Source organism: Lolium perenne, chromosome 7 (genome assembly GCF_019359855.2).
Source record: "Lolium perenne isolate Kyuss_39 chromosome 7, Kyuss_2.0, whole genome shotgun sequence".
Classification (NCBI taxonomy): Eukaryota; Viridiplantae; Streptophyta; class Magnoliopsida; order Poales; family Poaceae; genus Lolium; species Lolium perenne.
The window spans coordinates 126,715,433-126,735,662 of NC_067250.2; the positions used below are offsets into that span (position 1 = coordinate 126,715,433).

The window sequence follows — 20,230 nt, forward strand, 5'->3', positions numbered from 1 at the left end:
TATGCCATGCAGGAAACTAAGCGAGGCATCTCCATCACCTTCCTGACCAGGTATAGGTCAGGTGGCACGCCCTTGCACCAGCATCGGACGTGCGTGCCGGAGTCTTTGCGGGCCGTCGCTCGGAGGGACCAGGGCCAGCCGCAGCCCTAAGTTGCTCCCGGCTCTCCTGTGTTGCCCGTCGTTGCTCGCCGGTGGGTTTCTGACCGCAACAGGTGGTGATGAATTGGCAAGCTATTCAAACTATTTACTCACAAGACCATGCTACTGGTGTTGGTGCTAGGACAGCCGCCGAGTCTATTCAAGAAGAAGAAACAATAGTTCTCGAAGAATCTCCGGATCTACCTCCGAAAAGGCAACGCACTGGCGAAGCTATCTTGTGCATGATGGGACAAATGAAGACATCTTTCGATGATGCATTGAAAACAACCGAACCAGTTCCTATGCCAAAGGTGACTCCTCCAACTGAAATCCTAGATGCACTAAAGAAGCTAGAAATGGAGAATTGTGACATGCTAAGAGCTTATGGGAAGTTGATCGTTAATGAGCGCTTATTCGAAGCACTGACGGCGCTCCCCGATGAATTAAAGAAGGCATGGCTGTTGACCCTACCTTGATGTTTGTTATGAAGTGTGCTTGTTATGTAAGCCTACTATCTACTTTCTTGTTGATGAACTATCTGTTTGTGATGTGTAAGAGACATAAGGTACCTGTTAGAGACACAATTATTATCCATGTTGTAATATTTTCCGTACTTGAAAACTATTTTGTGTCATGCGTATTCTACTTTCTGCTTTATTGTTATTATTTTAATGTTTCATTAACTGCGGAAAATAATAGTTATACAATATAATATATATGTATGTTATTTGTGTACATGTATGCAAATTTATATTGTTCAAACTCCAAAATCATCAAATTCCATGGATTCCACAGATTGTACATCCAAACAGCATTTGGAATTGGGAACACCCATTGATTCTAACATCAAATTCCAAGCACACCCAAACGGTAGAATTCAAATTGGGAGCTAATTCATTTCCATCTTGGAATTGGAATCTTCAGGACAATTCAATTCTAAGCTCAATTCTCTGCATCCAAACACAGCATTAGAGTAATTCTTAAAACCAAGGTCTTCTTGGGCGATGGGCCGAAGTTCCCAGTGGCCTAATTTTTCTCTCCTGCCTATTTGGAATTCCCATCGAGGCCAGGTCGCCCTCCCACAAGATGATGTTATCAAGCGAGCGGCCCTGGCTGCTATTGCGAGGGACGAGGCGGGAGCTTTCCTGGGAGCATCAACCATGGTGATGAAAGGTGTTGATGATCCAGAGGTTTTGGAGGCTATGGCATGTAGGGAAGGTATGTCGTTGGCTACCGATTTATAGCGGCGGCATGTCAAACTAGCAAGTGATTGCGCCAATGTGATCAAGGGCATCAACGGCAACGATGTTCTCTCATCGTATGGCCAGGTGGTCAGAGAAATCAGAACAACTCGGGAGGAGTTTGAGTTTTTTGAATTTGCCCATGACGGTAGAAGATCTAATGGAGATGCACATGATCAATTGAGAGGATCTCTGTACTCCCATGTCGGGAGGTATATTTGGCTTCACGCCCCACCTGATGGGGTTTGTAATAACATTTTGATTGAATAAAGCAATAAAGGGGTGGTGTTAGTCAAAACACAAGTTTAGGGTTTTCGTGGATGGAGCAACACGCTCCCCACCTCTTCTATTTATATACTTGGCAGGTTACAATACAAGGCACATACGATACAAATACACACGTATGTGAACCGATCTCTTAACACTCCCCCTCAATCGAAACTACTACTACATACAAGGTTTAGATTGGTTCGAAATCGGTCTAGCATCTACCGTGTCGCTGGCTTAGTGAAGATATCAGCCAACTGATCATTAGAAGAGATAAACCTTACCACCAGAGCGCCATCAGCCACCTGCTCTCGCACAAAATGAAAATCAATCTCAATGTGCTTGGTCCTAGCATGGAAGACTGGATTCGCCGTTAGGTAGGTAGCACCCAAATTATCACACCATAAGATTGGAGCTTGCCGCTGGGTAACACCAAGTTCTCGAAGCAATGAACAAACCCACATAGCTTCGGCTGCTCCATTTGCAAGAGCCTTATACTCTGCCTCAGTGCTCGATCTGGAAACCGTGGGCTGCTTCTTCGAACTCCATGAAATAAGGTTCGGACCCACAAACACTGCAAAACCGCTCGTAGAGCGTCGATCATCAACATCTCCAGCCCAATCTGCATCAGTAAAGATACTCACACTCTGTTGCAGTGACCTCCTAATGCGAAGCCCTGTATCCAACGTTCCCTTGACGTAACAAAGGATTCGTTTCACGGCCTCCCAATGCACTTCAGTGGGTTGAGACAAGAACTGACAAACCTTGTTGACAGCAAAGGATATATCTGGACGTGTGAGAGTCAAATACTGTAAACTACCAACCACACTGTGATATCTGAAAGAATCCTCTGGACCAAGAAGTGCACCAGTGTCTCGAGCTAGCCTTTCAGTGGGCACCATTGGAGTGGATGTGGGGTTACAATTCTCCATATTAACCCGATGCAACAAGTCTAGCGCATACTTGCGCTGCATAAGTGTCATGCCCCCTGAATTGTACGATGCTTCCAATCCAAGGAAATAGTCCAGAACGCCAAGATCCTTGATAGGAAAAGTGGCAGACAGAGAGCGAACAAGACCCTCCAAAACAGCAGCAGTGGAACCAGCAATGACAATGTCGTCAACATAAACCAACATGAAAACTTGAACACCACGCTGATTAAAGATGAACAAGGACGTATCAGCCCGAGAAGGAAGAAACCCCAGCTGAAAAAGGCGAGTACTCAAGCAAGCATACCAAGCACGAGGGGACTGCTTCAGACCATAAATAGCACGCTGCAACTTGCACACATGAGAGGGGAAACGGACATCCTCAAAACCAGGAGGCTGCTGCATATAGACATCTTCTGTCAGGAAACCATGGAGAAAAGCATTGCTGACATCAACCTGACGAAGGGTCCAGCCGCGAGAAACAGCGAGGGAGAGAACCAGGCAAATGGTGGCTGGTTTGACAACAGGACTGAAAGTGTCACCATAGTCAATGCCATGCTGTTGAGTGAACCCGCGAGCAACCAGGCGAGCCTTGTGCTTCTCAATTGAACCATCAGGACGATGCTTGGTTTTGAATGCCCACTTGCTTCCAACAATATTAGTGCCAGGTGGGCGAGGAACCAGAGTCCAGGTCTTCGTCTGAGCAAGAGCAGTGAATTCATCCGTCATGGCGGCGCGCCACGCCGGTTCACGAAGAGCATCATGGTGAGACACCGGCGCTGCAAAGAGAGCACGGCGACGAGTATCATATCGCACAGTGCCGTCGGTGTAGTGCTTCTCACGACGAGTGTTGTCACGTAGACGAGTGACCATGCCATGGTCAGGCTGTGAGGCCGGCGGAGCCGACTGCTCAGCGGACGGCCCGCCAGGCGAAGAAGCTGAAGGCGGTGACGTGGGCGCGCCACACTCAGGCGATCCGGGAGAAGGTGCAGGCGACGAGGGATTGCACGCCGAAGGCGTGGCCGCATCCGTACCGGTGGAACCCGGAGGCGACGCGGCAGCATCCGCGCCGTGAGGACCCGACGACGACGTGGCAGCATCCGAGTGGGGCGCGGTTCCCGGGGCATGCACATGCACGTCCATAGCCGGAGGGACGTCGATCACCGCGGTATTCTGCACAGGAAGATCAACAGCTGGAGAGGACAGGTTAGTGGACAGGTAAGATAGGTCATATTGACGCACATGATCACTCGTAGCCGGTTCAGTGACAGGGAAATTAATAGCTTCACGAAGTGATGGAATATCAACCGTAACCCCAGGAGTGGCATACGGGAACACGGATTCATCAAAAACGACGTCATGGGAGATGTAGATACGACCCGTGGATTTATCAAGACACTTATATCCCTTGTGCATAGGACTATAGCCCAAGAAAACACACATCTTGGATCTGAACTCGAGCTTGTGAGCATTATACTTGCGAAGACTAGGCCAACATGCGCAGCCAAAGATACGGAGAAAATCGTAATTGGGCTGAATTTTGAGAAGGCGGAAAAGTGGTGTCTCTTTGTTAAGAACGGGTGTAGGCATACGATTAATCAAGTAGCAAGCCGTCAGAAAAGCCTCATCCCAGAAGCGTAAAGGGAGAGAGGAGTGGGCGAGCAGGCAAGTCCTGTCTCGACCAAGTGACGGTGTTTGCGTTCAGCGACACCATTTTGCTGGGAGGTATGGGGGCAGGAGACACGGTGTGAGGCACCCGTGCGCTGAAAATACTGATGGAGTTTATGATATTCACCGCCCCAATCAGATTGGACGACTTTAATTTTGGTGTTCAGAAGGAGCTCAACATGAGCCTGAAAAGCATAAAACACCCGTTCAACATCAGATTTATGTTTAAGGAGGTACATCCAGCAAAAACGAGAATAGTCATCGATAAAGCTAACATAATACTTAAAACCACCGGAAGAAGCAATAGCAGGACCCCAAACATCAGAGTGTATAAGTTCAAGAGGCATAGTGGTAACACGATGAGACAGAGTATATGATAGTTGATGACTTTTGGCACACTGACAAGCATCACAAACCAAACGAGGACTAGTGGAAGTACAGGATAAATCATGGTTCTTAACAATAGTGTGAATAATATTATTTGATGCCACTGAGACGATGAAGCCTTGGCACCGGAAAGAGCATGACGAGTGGACGGCGAAAACGCCCGGCTAAACGGAACGGGGTAGAGTCCGCCATGACTTCTACCGTGAAGCATAATTCTCCGGGAGACCATGTCCTTAACACAGAAAAAATATCGGTGAAATTCAACAAAGACATCATTGTCACAGACAAGGCGATAAACAGAGAGAAGATTCTGACTAATATGTGGGACGTGAAGGATATTATTCAGTTTTAGTTGTGAACCGGCTAAAGAAGAGTGACCAATGTGGGCAATAGACAAACCTGCACCGTTGGCCACCTGAACCTGATCCGTCCCACCATAGCGCTCCTGCATGTGGAGACGCTGAAGATCATTTGTCAGATGATCCGTCGCCCCAGTATCCATCATCCAAGGCGGAGAGTTGGTCGATGCCGAGTTGCCGGCACGCTGCTGATTGTTGCCGGTGCGCTGCTGGTTGTTGCCGCGCACGAAGTCGGGGTTGAAGCGGTTCCGACAATCATCGGCTGTGTGCCCCCAATAGCCGCAGATTTGACACTGCGGGCGCTGACGCCGGCGTCCTCCGTTCTGGCCGCGGTTGCCACCGCCGCCGTTACCGCCGTAATTGCCGCCAGTTGGGCGACTGTTGCCGTTGCCGCCCGCTGGCGGACCGTAGGGCTGGGCGTGGCCACATGCCGGCGACCCATAGCCGCCTCCACCGTTACCGCCGTAAGTCTGGCGGCCGCTGTTGCCCCCGCCGTAACCAGGCTGAGAGCCTCCACCAGAGAAGGCGGGCAAGGGCGCGCGGGGCTTCCAGGGAGCACCACCGCGAGCAGCAGCATTGGCAGACGAGGTCCACTCCTCAGTCTCATCCAGCTGCGACAGCTGCAGGCCCTCGTAGTCCAGGACCATGGAATAGAACTCGGCGGCGGTCACCACCCTGGTGATCATGTTCAGAGACGCCGCGATCGGATTGAAAGCGGAGCCGAGGCCGGTAAGCATGTAATCGATGATTTCATCGTCACGAAGAGGAGACCCGGCGGTGGCCATGGCGTTAGCCAGAGCCTGCACCTTGTGCATATACTCGCTTGCAGTCGCATCGCCCTTCCGCAGCCCCTGAATTTGGCGACGGAGATGCCTGACTCCAGCTCGGCTCTGCGCGGAAAACATGGCTTGGATTGCCGTCCAAGCCGCGGCCGCCGTCTTGCAGCCGAGGAGTTGGCTCGCGATCTCCTCAGTCATGGAGGAGAGGAGCACGCCCAAGGCCTTTTGGTCCTGAGTCCACCACGTACCATACGCGGGGTTGTCAACCTGCCGAGCGGCGTCGCCGGTGCCCTCGGTGATGGTCTTGGCTGGCGCCGCCATCGTGTCGTCGAGGTAACCATGGAGCGAAGCCCCGGAGAGATTGGTGAGCGTGAGAGCACGCCACAGAGCGAAGTTGTTGCGGTCGAGTCGAATCCCGACAGGGGGAACCGTGGGAGCAGCCGTCAGCGCGGGCGGAGAGACGAGCGGTCCGATGACGGAAAGCTGCATCGCGGCGCCAGAGGAACCCTTCGGAGAGGGCGGCGGCGATGAGATCGGATCGGGAGAGGGGAGACCCGTGCGGCGGCTGTAGGCTCTGATACCAAGTCAAAACACAAGTTTAGGGTTTTCGTGGATGGAGCAACACGCTCCCCACCTCTTCTATTTATATACTTGGCAGGTTACAATACAAGGCACATACGATACAAATACACACGTATGTGAACCGATCTCTTAACAGTGTTCTCAAAAATAAAAAAAACTAGACGCTGTTATCCATCCCATCGCATCTGTTCCTGAAATTTGAGTCCCAAAACAGCGTCACATCCGGCAGTCTACAGGCTACATTAGCAATAATGGAGACACTACTGTCTGCGGCTAAAGTTATTTGGCTTCCCGCCTACGAAACGAAACAGAGTCGAACTCGAATTGCCTTGATGGAAACCGAGGAAGAATTACCCACCTGGGCATGCAATCTACTCCACGAAACGAAACAGAGTCCGACTCCCGCTCCAACTCGGTTTCCACATAGGCTCGATATAGATAGCCCTTCTGCTCCCGAGGCCGATCTCATCACCCACACACCTACGCGCCACGGATCAACCCTAGGAGACACCGAGAGAGCCACCATGCTGATGGCCATGCGTGTGTCCGACGTGCTGCCTCCTCGGCCCAGCTTCCCGGCGTTCATGTCCGGCCGCTCCTTTCTGCCGCTATCGTCGGGTGCCGCGTTGCCGCCGCCGGCCGAGTCTGAGGCCGAATATCCGGTCTTCGCCGACGACGAGTACAGGGCGTTGATGCTCGCCGAGTTCGGCCCGCTGATGCCGCTGCTCTCCCGGGACGAAATCCAGGCGACCATACTCACCGACGACGCCGAGATCCACGCGCCCCCGCTGCTGCCCGAGGACGACGACTTGAAGGTGTACCCGCCAATCCCGCCGTGCCCGGCCGACAGCAAGAAGAGGAAGAATCCGCCGCCACAGCCGTCCAAAGAGGAGGACGCCATCAACGAGCCAAGCCCACGGCCGTCCAAGCGGCCCAAGCTGCTGTCGGCAAGGAGGACGAACAAGATGATGGCGACCTGCCTCCTGAAGCGGAGCCACAGCGCGCCCGAGCCCTGGGAATCCGCCCTCTGGTGTCACTGCAACGAGCTCCCCCGTCCCTGCGCTCTGCACCAGAACGCGCCCGGATGGCGGTGGATGAAGGAACACGACCAGAAACCGCCCGTCGGAAGCGACGACGGCATCACGGTGCCAAAGAGTCGAACCGACGGCAAGAGGTTGGCCCTCAGGTACATGCGGTGGCGCTGCAGGGTGTGGATGCCCACCCGCTTCTACGCCGAGCATGCCTAGCTGATCAACATGGAGCTCTAGGAGGAGGACTGCTGGGTACTAGACTAGAGTCACTAGACTATGTTGACTCTCGAGGAGTTCAGAGTCCATTTGTAGAACGATATGGTTGCTGCGCCATTGTTTCTTGATGTTGTCTACATTTTGTTAAAACTCTGAAAACACTGTGAGTTCAGACTTCAGAGTCCATTTGTATTGCTGTTCTCGACAATTGGTTTTGTACTCTGAAAACGATCGATGTAATTGTTGGCCCCATCATAGGTGCACAAAATAGCGATGTAGTGAACAATTAGATCGTGGTGTCTACAGCTACTATCAGATGTACTAACACGAAATCCATTCGCTGGTGTTCTCTGCTCCCTGTCCATAAGATTGAGCTAAATGGAAGAATTCAATGAATTACCAACTCATTCACTTGGTCCATCTAAGAAGAAGACAGTTACTAGCCCAAAATCCGTGTGTTGCAACGAAAAGAACATCGTTAAAATACAGTTATGGCACCGAAAATAGGCGAGACTATAACATTAAAGAATTATGTGTGTTTTACCTCATTAAAACGTCCTAATTAATGGAACATGATTTTCCTAGGGGAGTCTGACCTTAGCGGTCAGGCATCCGCCGTCCACGCACATCGCGATTTGTGTTGCGTTTTTTTGCTATGTTTGACCAATTTCAATTGAATTTGGTATACAATTGATATTGAATTGAAAGCTCGACGAAATCTCAAGGAATTTCTCATACAACATGTACCTCAAGGGATATTTTCATGGACCAATAAACATCACGAAACGCCTGATGTTGGCACCCGATCAAAACATGTGAGATATAAATATGCTTCTCATTCAGCTTAACCTTAAATTTGAAGGTAATAAAGTACGGTGAATCGAAAAGAATCAATGGAAAGCATATATATGATATTGATTTAGTTTCTTCATTGAGCGAGTACCTCAATACTACCTATATTAAATCAGTCATCACTCGAACTCTGCAAATTGCAGTAATAAAATCAATGCATGATTCCAACAACTCCTTGGTAGAATGGATGATGAAGTGCAACACAAAACCACCGTGGGTTGTAAATACTCCCTGAACGAACACGCAGGTTTAAAAAGTCAGTACCAAGCAACATAGGCATTAGAGACTCGCTGAACTTTCATTAATAAAAAGTCCATAGGAAACAATTAGGGCACACAGAAAAATATCATGCCTATTAAATCTGCCGTGACATCGTTCGGAGATATTCCCCTACCACGATTTTCATTAATGAAACCGGGAGCAGGGCATTTGGATATCATTCGTTTTCTCACATCAGATGAGTCGGTTGCGCACTCTTCTGCAACTGAGCGCCGCGTGGGGAGAGCGAGACGACGCAGAGGTTCGCGACTGTGCAGCAGGCACCGAGGAAGAGCCGAGCGTAGAGAGACATACTGACATTAGGCAGCAAAACAGGTCTAATGAGTCAGACCATTTTCACAACAACTCACATGAATGCCTAATCCCATCGTCTCTTCAAGTAGTGCTCCTTCCACGAGGCCGTGGCCGAGGAAGCTGCTTGACTGCTTCTACTTCCCTGCTTCACCAGCCTAGCAACGCCTGTCACTCCCGATCTCTCCATCTCGTGTCAGGTCCGGCGGTGGTTGCAGTCCAGGCCCGAGATCTTCATAACGGTGGCGGCAGTCAAGCGGCCAGCACCCTTAATCCCCGCAGGGGCGACGAAAGTATGGCGACCAGCTCCATGCATGTGTCGGCGGCGGCAGTCTGGCGAGCAGCTCCGCATGATATTGATGTCGGACGCTCGTCTTCGCGTGCGGCACGGCGGGTCTCCGGCGGGCAGCTCAGTATCATAGGGCCGCCTGCAATCAGCCATCTAAATCATCGTGTGGCGGTAGGGCGGATTCGGGATTCCCCTTGTGGCTGGCCAGTCATCGTGAGCTGGAGTCGGACTCCAAGACCAAGGACGCCCGGAGAACTGAGGTCCCGAAAACTTGTTTTTACTATCGCCGGTATCTACCGGAGTGACGTCAGCAATAACGTGAGTCATGTGCTGATCAATTTTTTCATAAAATTGTGAAACATAATTGAAACAAAACTGGAACACTAATATTTTTGTGAAGCAAACCGTAGTGACATCAGGAATGATGTCATCAGTTTCACTTTTTGTCAGCATATTTCACAATATTTCCCATGTATCACTTTAGTTTCAAAAAAGTTTCACTTGTGTTTCAATTATTAGTTTTTTATCAGGCAAATGTCAAAAGCCTCACCAATCTCAAAGCAGGGAGTGGACGGTAGATGTAACACCTATACCTACCGGCGCCTTTAAAATCTCCGCTCTCCAAGGCAAGACGAGTGCGCAGCCAGCCCACCCGAGTTCGAATCCCATCCGTAGCGAGAAATCGCTGGAGGGCGAACTAAACGAGTTATCATCCGTAGCGATAAATCGCTGGAGATTCTCATTCTATCTAACAACGTGTAGCCAAGGGAGGGATCATTCCCCCGTTGGTCAATGTTTAAGACCAAGGACGCCCGACGTCCACACATGGTACGACAGGGCACGATGGACAGAGTGAACTAAACCTTGAAACGTTTTTTCTAGTATAATATTTTGACTTACGGGTGGTAGTGGTGGGTAATTTCCTTCAACTTTCTGAATAATTTAAAGTTTGACGAAAATCTCACAAGAAACCTTACTTTCTTTATTAGTAGGTATAGATATAGGTATAGATAAGCTCTAACATAATAGCAAAGCAGTAGCAGGTCAAGTTCAACACCCCCCTACATATTCTATATGCTGGGCTGGAGCCTGGAGGGTAAACAAAGCTTATATGAAATGTATGAACATTGGCACACGAACTAAATTGATAACAAATGTCCTAATCACATTCTCTCTAAGTACACACGCTAATGATATTGCAAAGGTAATTACAACAAATATGAATGATAAAAGTACAACATGCATGTTACACTTACCTTGATCTATCTTTTCTGCAACTCAATCTGATTTTGCATCGTACACTAAACGTGAGTTCACAGCAAGAGGCTAGAGCGAGAGAGATTGAGTGCTGCACCGTACACTAAGCGTGTGAGTTTAGAGTGAGAGGTAAAGCATGAGAGAGTGAGTGACTGATTATGCGCAGACGAAACACACTCACGCTTATAAAGAACAGTCAAGCATCTTTCGCAGTGCGTTATCGAAATCATCGCCATTTGTCCACTGTTACAAATTTCAGTCTAATTTCTGTACACTGGAGTGCATCCACTGATAAAAACATTGCAAACTTCCGCGAGCGGGAATCATCACAATCAATAAAGTCACATGAAAATCAACACAGTTTGTCTCCACATCGCCTCGGAATCAGTGCCGTTTCTTTAGTCCACTTTAGTCCAAATCAGTGCAGGTGTGGTCGGCATCCACGCAACCCTACCTCTAGCATCAAAATCAGTGCACCATGCGTCGGCCTGCCGAGGCGGATTCCCGCTCGAGGACCTGCCTCCATCGCATGTGGCAGCATGTGTCAGCTGAGCATGCCGCCCCTTGCTCCGGCGGCATGGCCCGCTGCGCTAGACGGCGGATGGACGGCGACGCTGGAGTGTAACGTGCCGCCACAGCGCTCGACGGCAGGACGCTGCCGCCACTGCCTTCGGCAGCAACCTCCACGTGTCGCCTGGGGGCTCTGCCGCCACACCCGACGTGGTCTTTTTTGTCAACTGTATTCGCAGGTGGTCCTTTTTATCAATGAATTGGACAGAGTGGTCATTTCTGCCAAAAATTCAATATCACACGGTGTCTACAAGACTACAACTATCACGGGGAGACTTGTATAGGATCTCTACTTTAGGTGAGATCCTAGGATCAACACATAAAAATCGTATTTTGAAATTGTGAAAAAATCTAAAACTTTATACAAAATACCTACGGGCTGTTTCTACAAGTCCAAGAAATTTTTGCTTCAAATTCGACTTACAGTTAGAGAAACAAAAAAGATAAATTGTACTGTGAATAGTATCATCCTTGGGTGAACAGCATTGTACACTATTCACACCCAAATTTATCTTTTTTGGTTCTCTAGTAGGTTGAATTTGAAGCAGCAAATTTTTAAGGTTGCATATATAACATAGATGTGTATTGTCAATTTTTTTGAGAATATTTGAACATGTTTTTTCTTTAAAAAAAATTGATCTCACAGAGCCTATGTAATGGTAGATCCTACCCAAGTCGTGCCCATCACTATCACATGTAGCACGCAATCCATTCCCGCTGGTGTACTCTGCTCCCTGCCCATGAAGGAAGAAGGAACCAAATGAAAGCGTGGATGAATTATCAAGTCATTCACTTTATCCATCTAAAAAGAAAACAATTACCATCAATGAGCAAGAATAAATCTATTCTAAATGTAACTTGGTATGATTTACGCATTCAAATAAACGAGGAGACATCATAGGATCGTCCTGCCACTGCCACAGTACGAAGGAGATGAATTGGATCTGGTTGTAGAAGGTGAAGAGGTTGAAAGAATTAATTAATTGAGGTAGTAATTGGAGAGTTAGGAAGGTAGGAAGAACAGTGCTACGCTGATGTTGAGAAAAGGAGGGAATATCAGAATAAGAATCAAACAGAGCACCACCTTCACGGAGTCATGCGTGTAGTCAATCCCTCGCTAGGAAATAATATCAGAAGATGAATTGAACAGAGCAGCACCCTCACATAGTCACGCGCGTGGTCAGGCCCTCGCTAGGAAATATAAGACATGACGTGGCCAGGGTGGCCTCACCAAAAGTTAGGAAAATCAGTAGTGGGGGACTTCTATTTAAGAATAGAAGATTACTTCAAACGCATTACTCAAATCCTCATCTCGGGCACATCGGCTTTTTCAAGAGTATCGATTGCAGCCTCTCCTCCATAAAATCCAAAGAACTTATTACTCCGTCCACTTTTGATTAGTTCCTATTCTAGCCTTTTCAGGGTGTTGGATCGATGTGGCGTTATAGATTTGAAGTGTCACCTCGATGGGCTTGTCTCGATGGTATTATGATAATATTTGGGGAGGAGCATTCTTTAACAATGTCTCACAGATGTAGGCACTGATCGCTGATTTCTTCAAGTGCACACGACGTTTGTATGTAGTTTTGAATTAAGAGTATCGAACCACGATGGAACTATTTGATAGAGGTTTCCCTCTTGTTTGACCCTTCACTTAATGTACATGTAAGTCATTTTTAACTCAAAGCAAAGTGTAATGAAAGCGATTGTGAGTATTGAGTTGTGAAAAGAGCAATAGTAAATGAAGTGAATAGAGAAAGAAAAATGAGTAGGCGATGTAAAGTATTTAACTTCTAGGGATAAAGATTTCTCATTGAGATTTGGATTCACCACCAGCAAATTTAAAATATGATTTTGATATATGATCTCTTTGTAGCATGTGTGTACGGATGGAGTCCCACGCAAATGTGAACTTAGTTGCTCATGATCTATATCATTGCCTCAACCATCTTAAACACGTCCAAACAAAGTCAATGGTGTGGAAGATCTTAAAATCATCATCAAAATACAAGTACTATAGAACTCAACATAATTCATACGTCTAATAAAACAATTATAAACTGAATCATGTATTTATAATATTGACTTGTAGCCCAAATAATAAAAAAATTATCCCCTATTGAAGAGATGATCACTACCAATTGAAAGATGTAACTACATGTACTTCTGCCAAGGTATTTCCTTTGTTTGTTCTTTTACTATTCCTAGCGGTTAGCGCCATGTTATGGCTCTAGGTGATTCTTATAGTTCATCTTATTTCTTGCATTTATTTTCCATTTTCCTCTTGCTTTTTATTTTATTTTATATTGAATTTAATTTTCTTTGGTTCTTTATTATATCATTATTTCTTAATTTTTATTTCATTCTTTTTTAGTTTTTCTTTCATTCTTTTTATTTTTTATTTTCCTTTGGTTTTTGTCTCCTTTTTCATGGTTTATTCTTTTCTTAATGTTTTGTAGTAGGGATGTGTTCGGTGAGTGTTAATTTTATTTGTTCCATTCCATCTAGGTTTAATCTTTTGTTTAGTGACTTATTTGCGCAGATAGTTGTGATGTGTTTCAACTAGTAAAAAAATTCTTATCCCACATGTATGTGTGATTTGTTCCTTATGTGTGCTAAAATTCTTGTCGCATCTATAGTTGTGATTATTTTGTTCCAGTTAGTCTATAGATTTGTTCCTCATGTAGATGTGTTTTGGTCTTCGGGCACTAAATTTTTATACTCGTTGTTTGTTCTGCGGTTGGTACAATTTTTTCCACCTTGCCCTATTTTTTGTTCCCCAAAAGTAAAACTTTGTTCTATGGTACTATGCGCCAAATTTGTGTTCCACGGTACTTAGAAGCAGAAATTGTGGAACTGATGCCCATAAATACTGGGAATCGCTGAAATCTTTCTTAATATCTTTATTACATTTGACGGTGTTGTTTTTTTTTAAATGTGTAAACAGATATAGCGGTGACTATCATATTATGATCGAGGGACCACACTACACCGAACAATAGAAAGATTAGTTCCATTAGCCTTAGCTAGAACTAAGTTCCATTTTGTGAACAACGATAGTACAATATTTCACGAACATCATCTCTAGTACTCCTCCAGATCCATACAAATGAACGTCCCATGGGGTGCTATAGATTGGAGCCCAGTCTTGCTTCCTCTGTTCTAGAATGTGCGTCATAAATTATCGAAATACAAACGTGTATACAATTAAAATTTGTGTAGATGCACTCTTGGATAAAATTGTAACACTTATTTTATAACATAGTAGTACTTGCTTCTCAAGGGGCTTGTTTGGTTGATGCAGAGAAGACAATTTTTTTTTTTTGAGAAGTACCGCGATTCATTAAAATATAACAGCAACATTACAAAGACCACACACGCGGATACACCGAGAACCCTCGAGAAAGATACGCATAGACACAATTGAAGAAAAAACCTCCAAAGAAAGAAAGATTACAAATGATAGCCTGGAGGACCCGAATCCTGCAATATCCGTCGTCTCCACAGAGCCGGATCGGAGCCAGCACCCTCGCCATCATCGGCTTTGTGAGTCGCAAGAGAAGCTCCCCACATGCGGAGGAGACAGTCCGTTGCGCTGCATCGACCGGGAACCATCCCGATGCTGAAGCTGAGATCCCAGAGCCGCCGATTTGGATTCGGCATGTCTGCCACCATCAAACCACCTCCCTGTACCTAAACCAAAGTCCTTGCACGACGATCCGCACCGCCACCCAAAGCGATGGGCACCACATCCAGACGTAGCACCACCTTCTCCCTCTCCCTCGCCGCCACGGCCGACTGTTGACGCGTAAAGCACACGTCCGTTGGGAACCCCAAGTGGAAGGTGTGATGCGTACAGCAGCAAGTTTACATCCACCGCCAAGACAACACCTGAATTACAGACTAGTCTCCGCTCTCAAAATAAATGCCTCCACCAAGGACATTGCCAGGCACAACCAATTAAGGCCAGACCTTGGGTTTTTACCATGAAAGGTAGGACTCTGCACTTCACCTGTGTTGCCGCCCCCACTTTTCATACCGCTGCTGTGAAGCCCGGAACACCAAGCAAATCTCTCAACATCGCAAAGACTTGAACCTTCCTTAGCTAGACCTCCCCTCTGGCCTTCATGAAATTCTCTTCTTCCGACTTTCATCATGGATCCATAGTCACTTGATGTCAATCAAAGAAAAAGAGCTTCGCGCCGCTCCCTCCAGAACCAATCGGTCGGAGTAAAAACATGGGTGCGCACGACCGAATACCTCCGATCCAACAAACTCCAGAAAAAAGCATTGTTACATTCATCGGCGGAGCCTTCCGGAACTCAACACTCCGGCCAGATCACGAGTCCAGGCCTCCGGTAGGTCCTCCTCTTCACGCAAGAGAGGCCCTAGGACCGCCGCCTTTATTCAGGTCGGACCCCCACGTCGGCGACCATCCTGGCCTGGCCACTCCAACCCTCCACCGGCGACACCATCGCCGGCTTTTTTTTATTTCAATTTCCACAAACTAATACATAATTTGGAACGTGGTTTTCCACAAACTAATACATAATTGGGAATGTGGTTTTCCACAAACTAATACATAATTGGGAACGTGGTTTTCCACAAATTAATACATATATAGTTTGACCCGTCGTGGACACAAATATAAAATTCTGCAAAGAAACTAAACCTAACTAGGCCGTGCATCGAAGGTTTCCTGTGTTCGCTGCTAAGAAAGAACACTCGAGGGCACACCCAGTCACCTAAACTGGAAAATCCAGCGGGAGGATGGTGCCCTTGTTGGTTCTACCGATGAGGCACAGACGCCGCCATCGCCCGCCATGACCGGAGTCGGCTCGGTTTTCACCGGCTACTATGCCTCCCCGTCTCGCTGCCGGCGCTGAAAGTGGGATGAAAAATCCAACACAGCCAGCCTGGCCGACTGCCTTCGGTGGATGAAGTCAGCCACCACCACCATGCCCGGGCCGAAGACCCGAACATCATATTGCACAGTGGAGACGAAGTTAACGTTTGTAATCTGAGCATGATTCTCTGCCTTGTTACATATGGATATAAGTGATGATGTTAACAACACTATTAGCATAATCTATTGTTTGTGGCTATAGTTCTCTTCATAGTTTACTGTGTGTCATCCCATATGATGTATTAAGATCAACTTGGTAGAGAGACCAATCTCAAAGAAAGATTGTTGCATTTTATTTCACACAACCTCCAGGCCCTCCATAAAAGCATTTAGCATGATCAATAGGTGTAACAGAGTGGCATTTTTTATCGGTAACTAACTTGGGTAGGTCTTCTGTGATGGGGCTGCTGTTCCCATATTGATCAATGAACTGAAGGTTTGTGAAAGATGCAGCATGACTATGTACACCATTTGGAAAGGCACCACTACCCATCGGAGGAGTTGGAAGTGTCTTCTTATTAATCACATAGGCACCAAAAGCCACATAGTTTGCCTTTTCTGCTAAGTAGCTGAACAACGACCTTGGGAAGTAGCCCACCCCCGTGGGGATGTTGTTATAACCATAATACACCCACCAGTCTCCGCTTGTTTTGTCCTACCATTGATTAGGATCAGGTTAGGTAAATGATTAATAACTTACTACTTAACAAACTAAGAAATATTACCATAAGTGAGGACTATTATAGAAAAAGCTACACCATTTTTGAGCCATGTAGTGTCACTTAACGAGTAAACCAATGTCTTAAAAATCTGTAAGTCAATAAAAATGCAACTCTTACCTTCAGCACTCTAACTGTGATGCTTTGTATATGTGCACCAAGGACAGCCGAACTTGGATGTATAACATCACCAGGAGCTATAACGGCACCATCTGCCCGTACAAAGCCAGGGCAGTCCATGTTTATGCAGCCTGTTTCATTAGATCCATCTCTCTGTTGCATATATGTTCATTCATGCTTCAGAAACCTTATCTACATAACTTCATTGTAAAGATCTATAATACAGAGCATCATAGAAACATTACCGTCCAATCAGTATAGAAGTGTGGATGTGAGTCGCCATAATGGTCTGGACAAATCTATAAAACCAAGGTTACAAATGGGAGAAATAAATTTCCTCACATGCTAATGTTAATAATAGATCTCATCAGAAAACACAACCAGAAAAAATGAATTGGTATTGTACTTTATACTTTTGATATCTAAGGCTTCTTATTTTGGAAAAAAGTTGATGATCTACATATGGTCCTTAGGTTTTTTGTGATGAAAATACAAAATTGTAGAAACAATTGACAACATCCTCTCACTTATTAAGGGGCGCAAGTCTAGCCCAAATCATAATTTTTGAAGTTATTTTTTATGAACATTGTAATCAAGTTTTAATGATGTATCTCATGTTTTTTCCAATTTGGAATAGAGTCGTTGTGTACCATGGTTATTGTATTGTCATGAATGCAGGAAATCAAACCTAGTACCCAAACGAGTGTTTGAGTTGAAAAGTTATGCCTGAATTAAAAGGAAAAAAAGATGCATACATGCCAACCAACACTAATTGCATTGAGGCTTGATACAACACCATCTCCATCATGATTAAGCCAAATTCCTGTCGAACTCTCTTGGCCAGGTATTAGCTTGTGGCCATACACATCCATGGTGGCATGCAAGCCGTAATAGTTCTTACCAGGACCTCCAGAAGGCGTGTGATGCACCGCAAACTGCACGGTGAGAGTACACAAATAAATAAGATGAAATTTAAGGAAAAAAGATGTGGAAAACATGCACTTACTTTATTGTACAAATACGAAAATCCTAAACTCAAAACAATTCCAAAGCTCAAGGCTACTATTTGCTACAAGGAAACATGTTCTTCTAAAAAAGTTCACGAATTACATAGTGTTTGGTCCTAATATTAAAGTATGTGAGAGAACACACAAATAGTAAAGCAACTAAAAGTAACATAATGCTTGTTGGAGTCTGAATAGTTCCTCTGACATATTACACGGTCAAAGAACCATTAGGCTAAATAATCTACTCCTAATTCCACTAACATGTCAACACTAAACCCTGTTATTATTTATCATCTATATTGCCATATCTTCCCCAAAATAACTCACTCTTTGATCCTGAGGTACTATATGTGCCATCTTTTAAAATGGTTGAAACTCAATATTTCTCAGCGATACAATAATATTGGAGCAAAGTTTTATATTTTCTAAATGGTCATGTCATGATACTTATTGTAGACTTAAAGCACTGCTATTGTCGTTGTGCCTTCAAATTATCTATTGGATAACCCTAGGCGAAAAGGTACGTAAACTAAATAAATATTAGAAAATATAACTCACATACGGTTCATCATATGAACTAGAATCTTGTCCAGAAGATGTCACCACCATGAAGTTTGACTTCAGTCTTGTCATATTTTGTTTGGTTTGACCATCCACCGAATATAGTGCTAGTGAATCATTTTCCTTCAACTAAAGTGGTAAATATATGTTAAGAGGGAAAAAGATATGAAGCATAAAATGTAGAATCTAGAAGCTGCAGAAAATTAGTGTTAATTCCATACTAACAAATTGTTAACATGACAGTAGTACGAACGCTAATCACCTTTAGAGTACCTGATTTGGTAGAATTCACCGATTGTGAAATTAGTGTACTCAATAGATGTGCTACTACTTCCCAAATAGATTTGTGTATGCGGTGGTTATATCGAAAACAGGGACGAATGAATGTCTTGGGTCAGAGCGTGAGCGAGAGAGCGTGAGTGAGGAGCGCAGGGCGCCCTCCGCGCGACCGCCGTGCGCCTCCCGGGCGGCGGTGGTTTCCCCTTCCTTCCCTTCCTTCCGCCATGGCCAGCAAGGTGGCTCTGTTGGACTCCGACCGCAGCGACGACTCGGTGACCTCCCGTGCCCCAGCTCCTCCCCTTCGCTCGCTGGTGGTCGCTCCGGCGGGCCACCGTCTTGGGTCCAGGGGTTGGGCAGATGGTGCAGGTCCCAGTCATGGTCGCCCGGCCGCCGCCGGTGGTGGTGTTGATGCTGGTCGTCCGTGGCAGACCATGGAATCCAGGCGCGCGCGCGCCGCGCGCAGAGGTCCGGAGCACGCTCGACGACAGTCTGGGCGGCCTCTGCCGGCTTCTCGGCCTCCGCCGGGAGGCGCTTCTTCCCGCGTTCCGGCGGCCCTTCATGGTGGGTGCTACAACTGTGGCCTTGAGGGGCACATCTCTGCTGAGTGCACCAACGATACGCTCTGCGTGCGCTGCGGGGGCACCAAGCACACCTCCCGCAACTGCAAGCGGCCGCGCAGCGCGTCACCTCCGGCTGCGCCGCCATCTGCAGGCGGTCCTCTGGTGGATGCTCCGCCGCCGCCGCCGCCGCCGTCGGCTGTGGCTCCTGCGGGCCCTGGACGCTCCTGGAGGGACGTGGCCTGTGGCTCCGAGGGGGCGCCCGCGTCCAGTTCCGGTCTGGTGGGCTTCTCTGCGCCGTTCGCTCCCTCGGCGGGGTCGCCCATCGTCTCCCTGTCCGAGGGCGAGCCGCGGCCTGTTTCGCCCGGGCCGGCTGACGTCTGCTACGTCTCGCCGTCGCTTGGCATGGTGCAGATGGAGGCCGATCTCGACCGTGCCGTCTTGGTGCGCGTCGGGGGTCGCAGGGATGCGGTGACGCCGGCCATCGCCGCGGCCGCCATCTTTGACCAGCTCGGTTTGCGGGTAGACGTTGATTTCTCCATTCGCCCTGCCGAGCCCGCCGATTTCCTCATCCTGTGCGGGGAGATGGAGACCCGTGACACGCTGTTGGGGGCGCAGTTCGTCTCCGCGCCAGTGTCGCTCCACTTCGAGCCCTGGAGCCGCCGCGCAGGTGCAACGCCGCGGGAAACTCCTTTCCTCGCGGAGCTTGTGCTGCGGGGCATCCCCGCCCACGCATGGGCTGAGCGTACAGCGATCAAGCTGCTGGAGAGAAGCGGCATCATTGACGCGGTCGACCCGGACACGGCGGCGCGCCGTGACATGAAGCATTTCCGGCTGTCTCTTTGGACGCATGACCTCGCCTCCATTCCGGGGATTCGTTGGTTGGCGGTGCCGGAGCCGGGCTCCGGCTTGCCTCTCAGGGTCTCCACGGGGCAGCGTCGTCCTC

The 20,230-nt window shown here is 47.4% G+C and overlaps 1 protein-coding gene across 1 annotated transcript; it reads right to left on the reverse strand.

Annotated features, from left to right (window-relative positions):
- Positions 1–1,867: 1,867 nt before the first annotated feature.
- Positions 1,868–6,257, reverse strand: LOC139833696 (uncharacterized). The gene is made up of 2 exons (XM_071824039.1): positions 5,030–6,257; positions 1,868–3,768 (listed from the first exon to the last, which is right to left on the reverse strand). Exons 1-2 carry the CDS (start codon positions 6,255–6,257, stop codon positions 1,868–1,870), a joined length of 3,129 nt encoding a protein of 1,042 aa, XP_071680140.1.
- Positions 6,258–20,230: the final 13,973 nt, after the last annotated feature.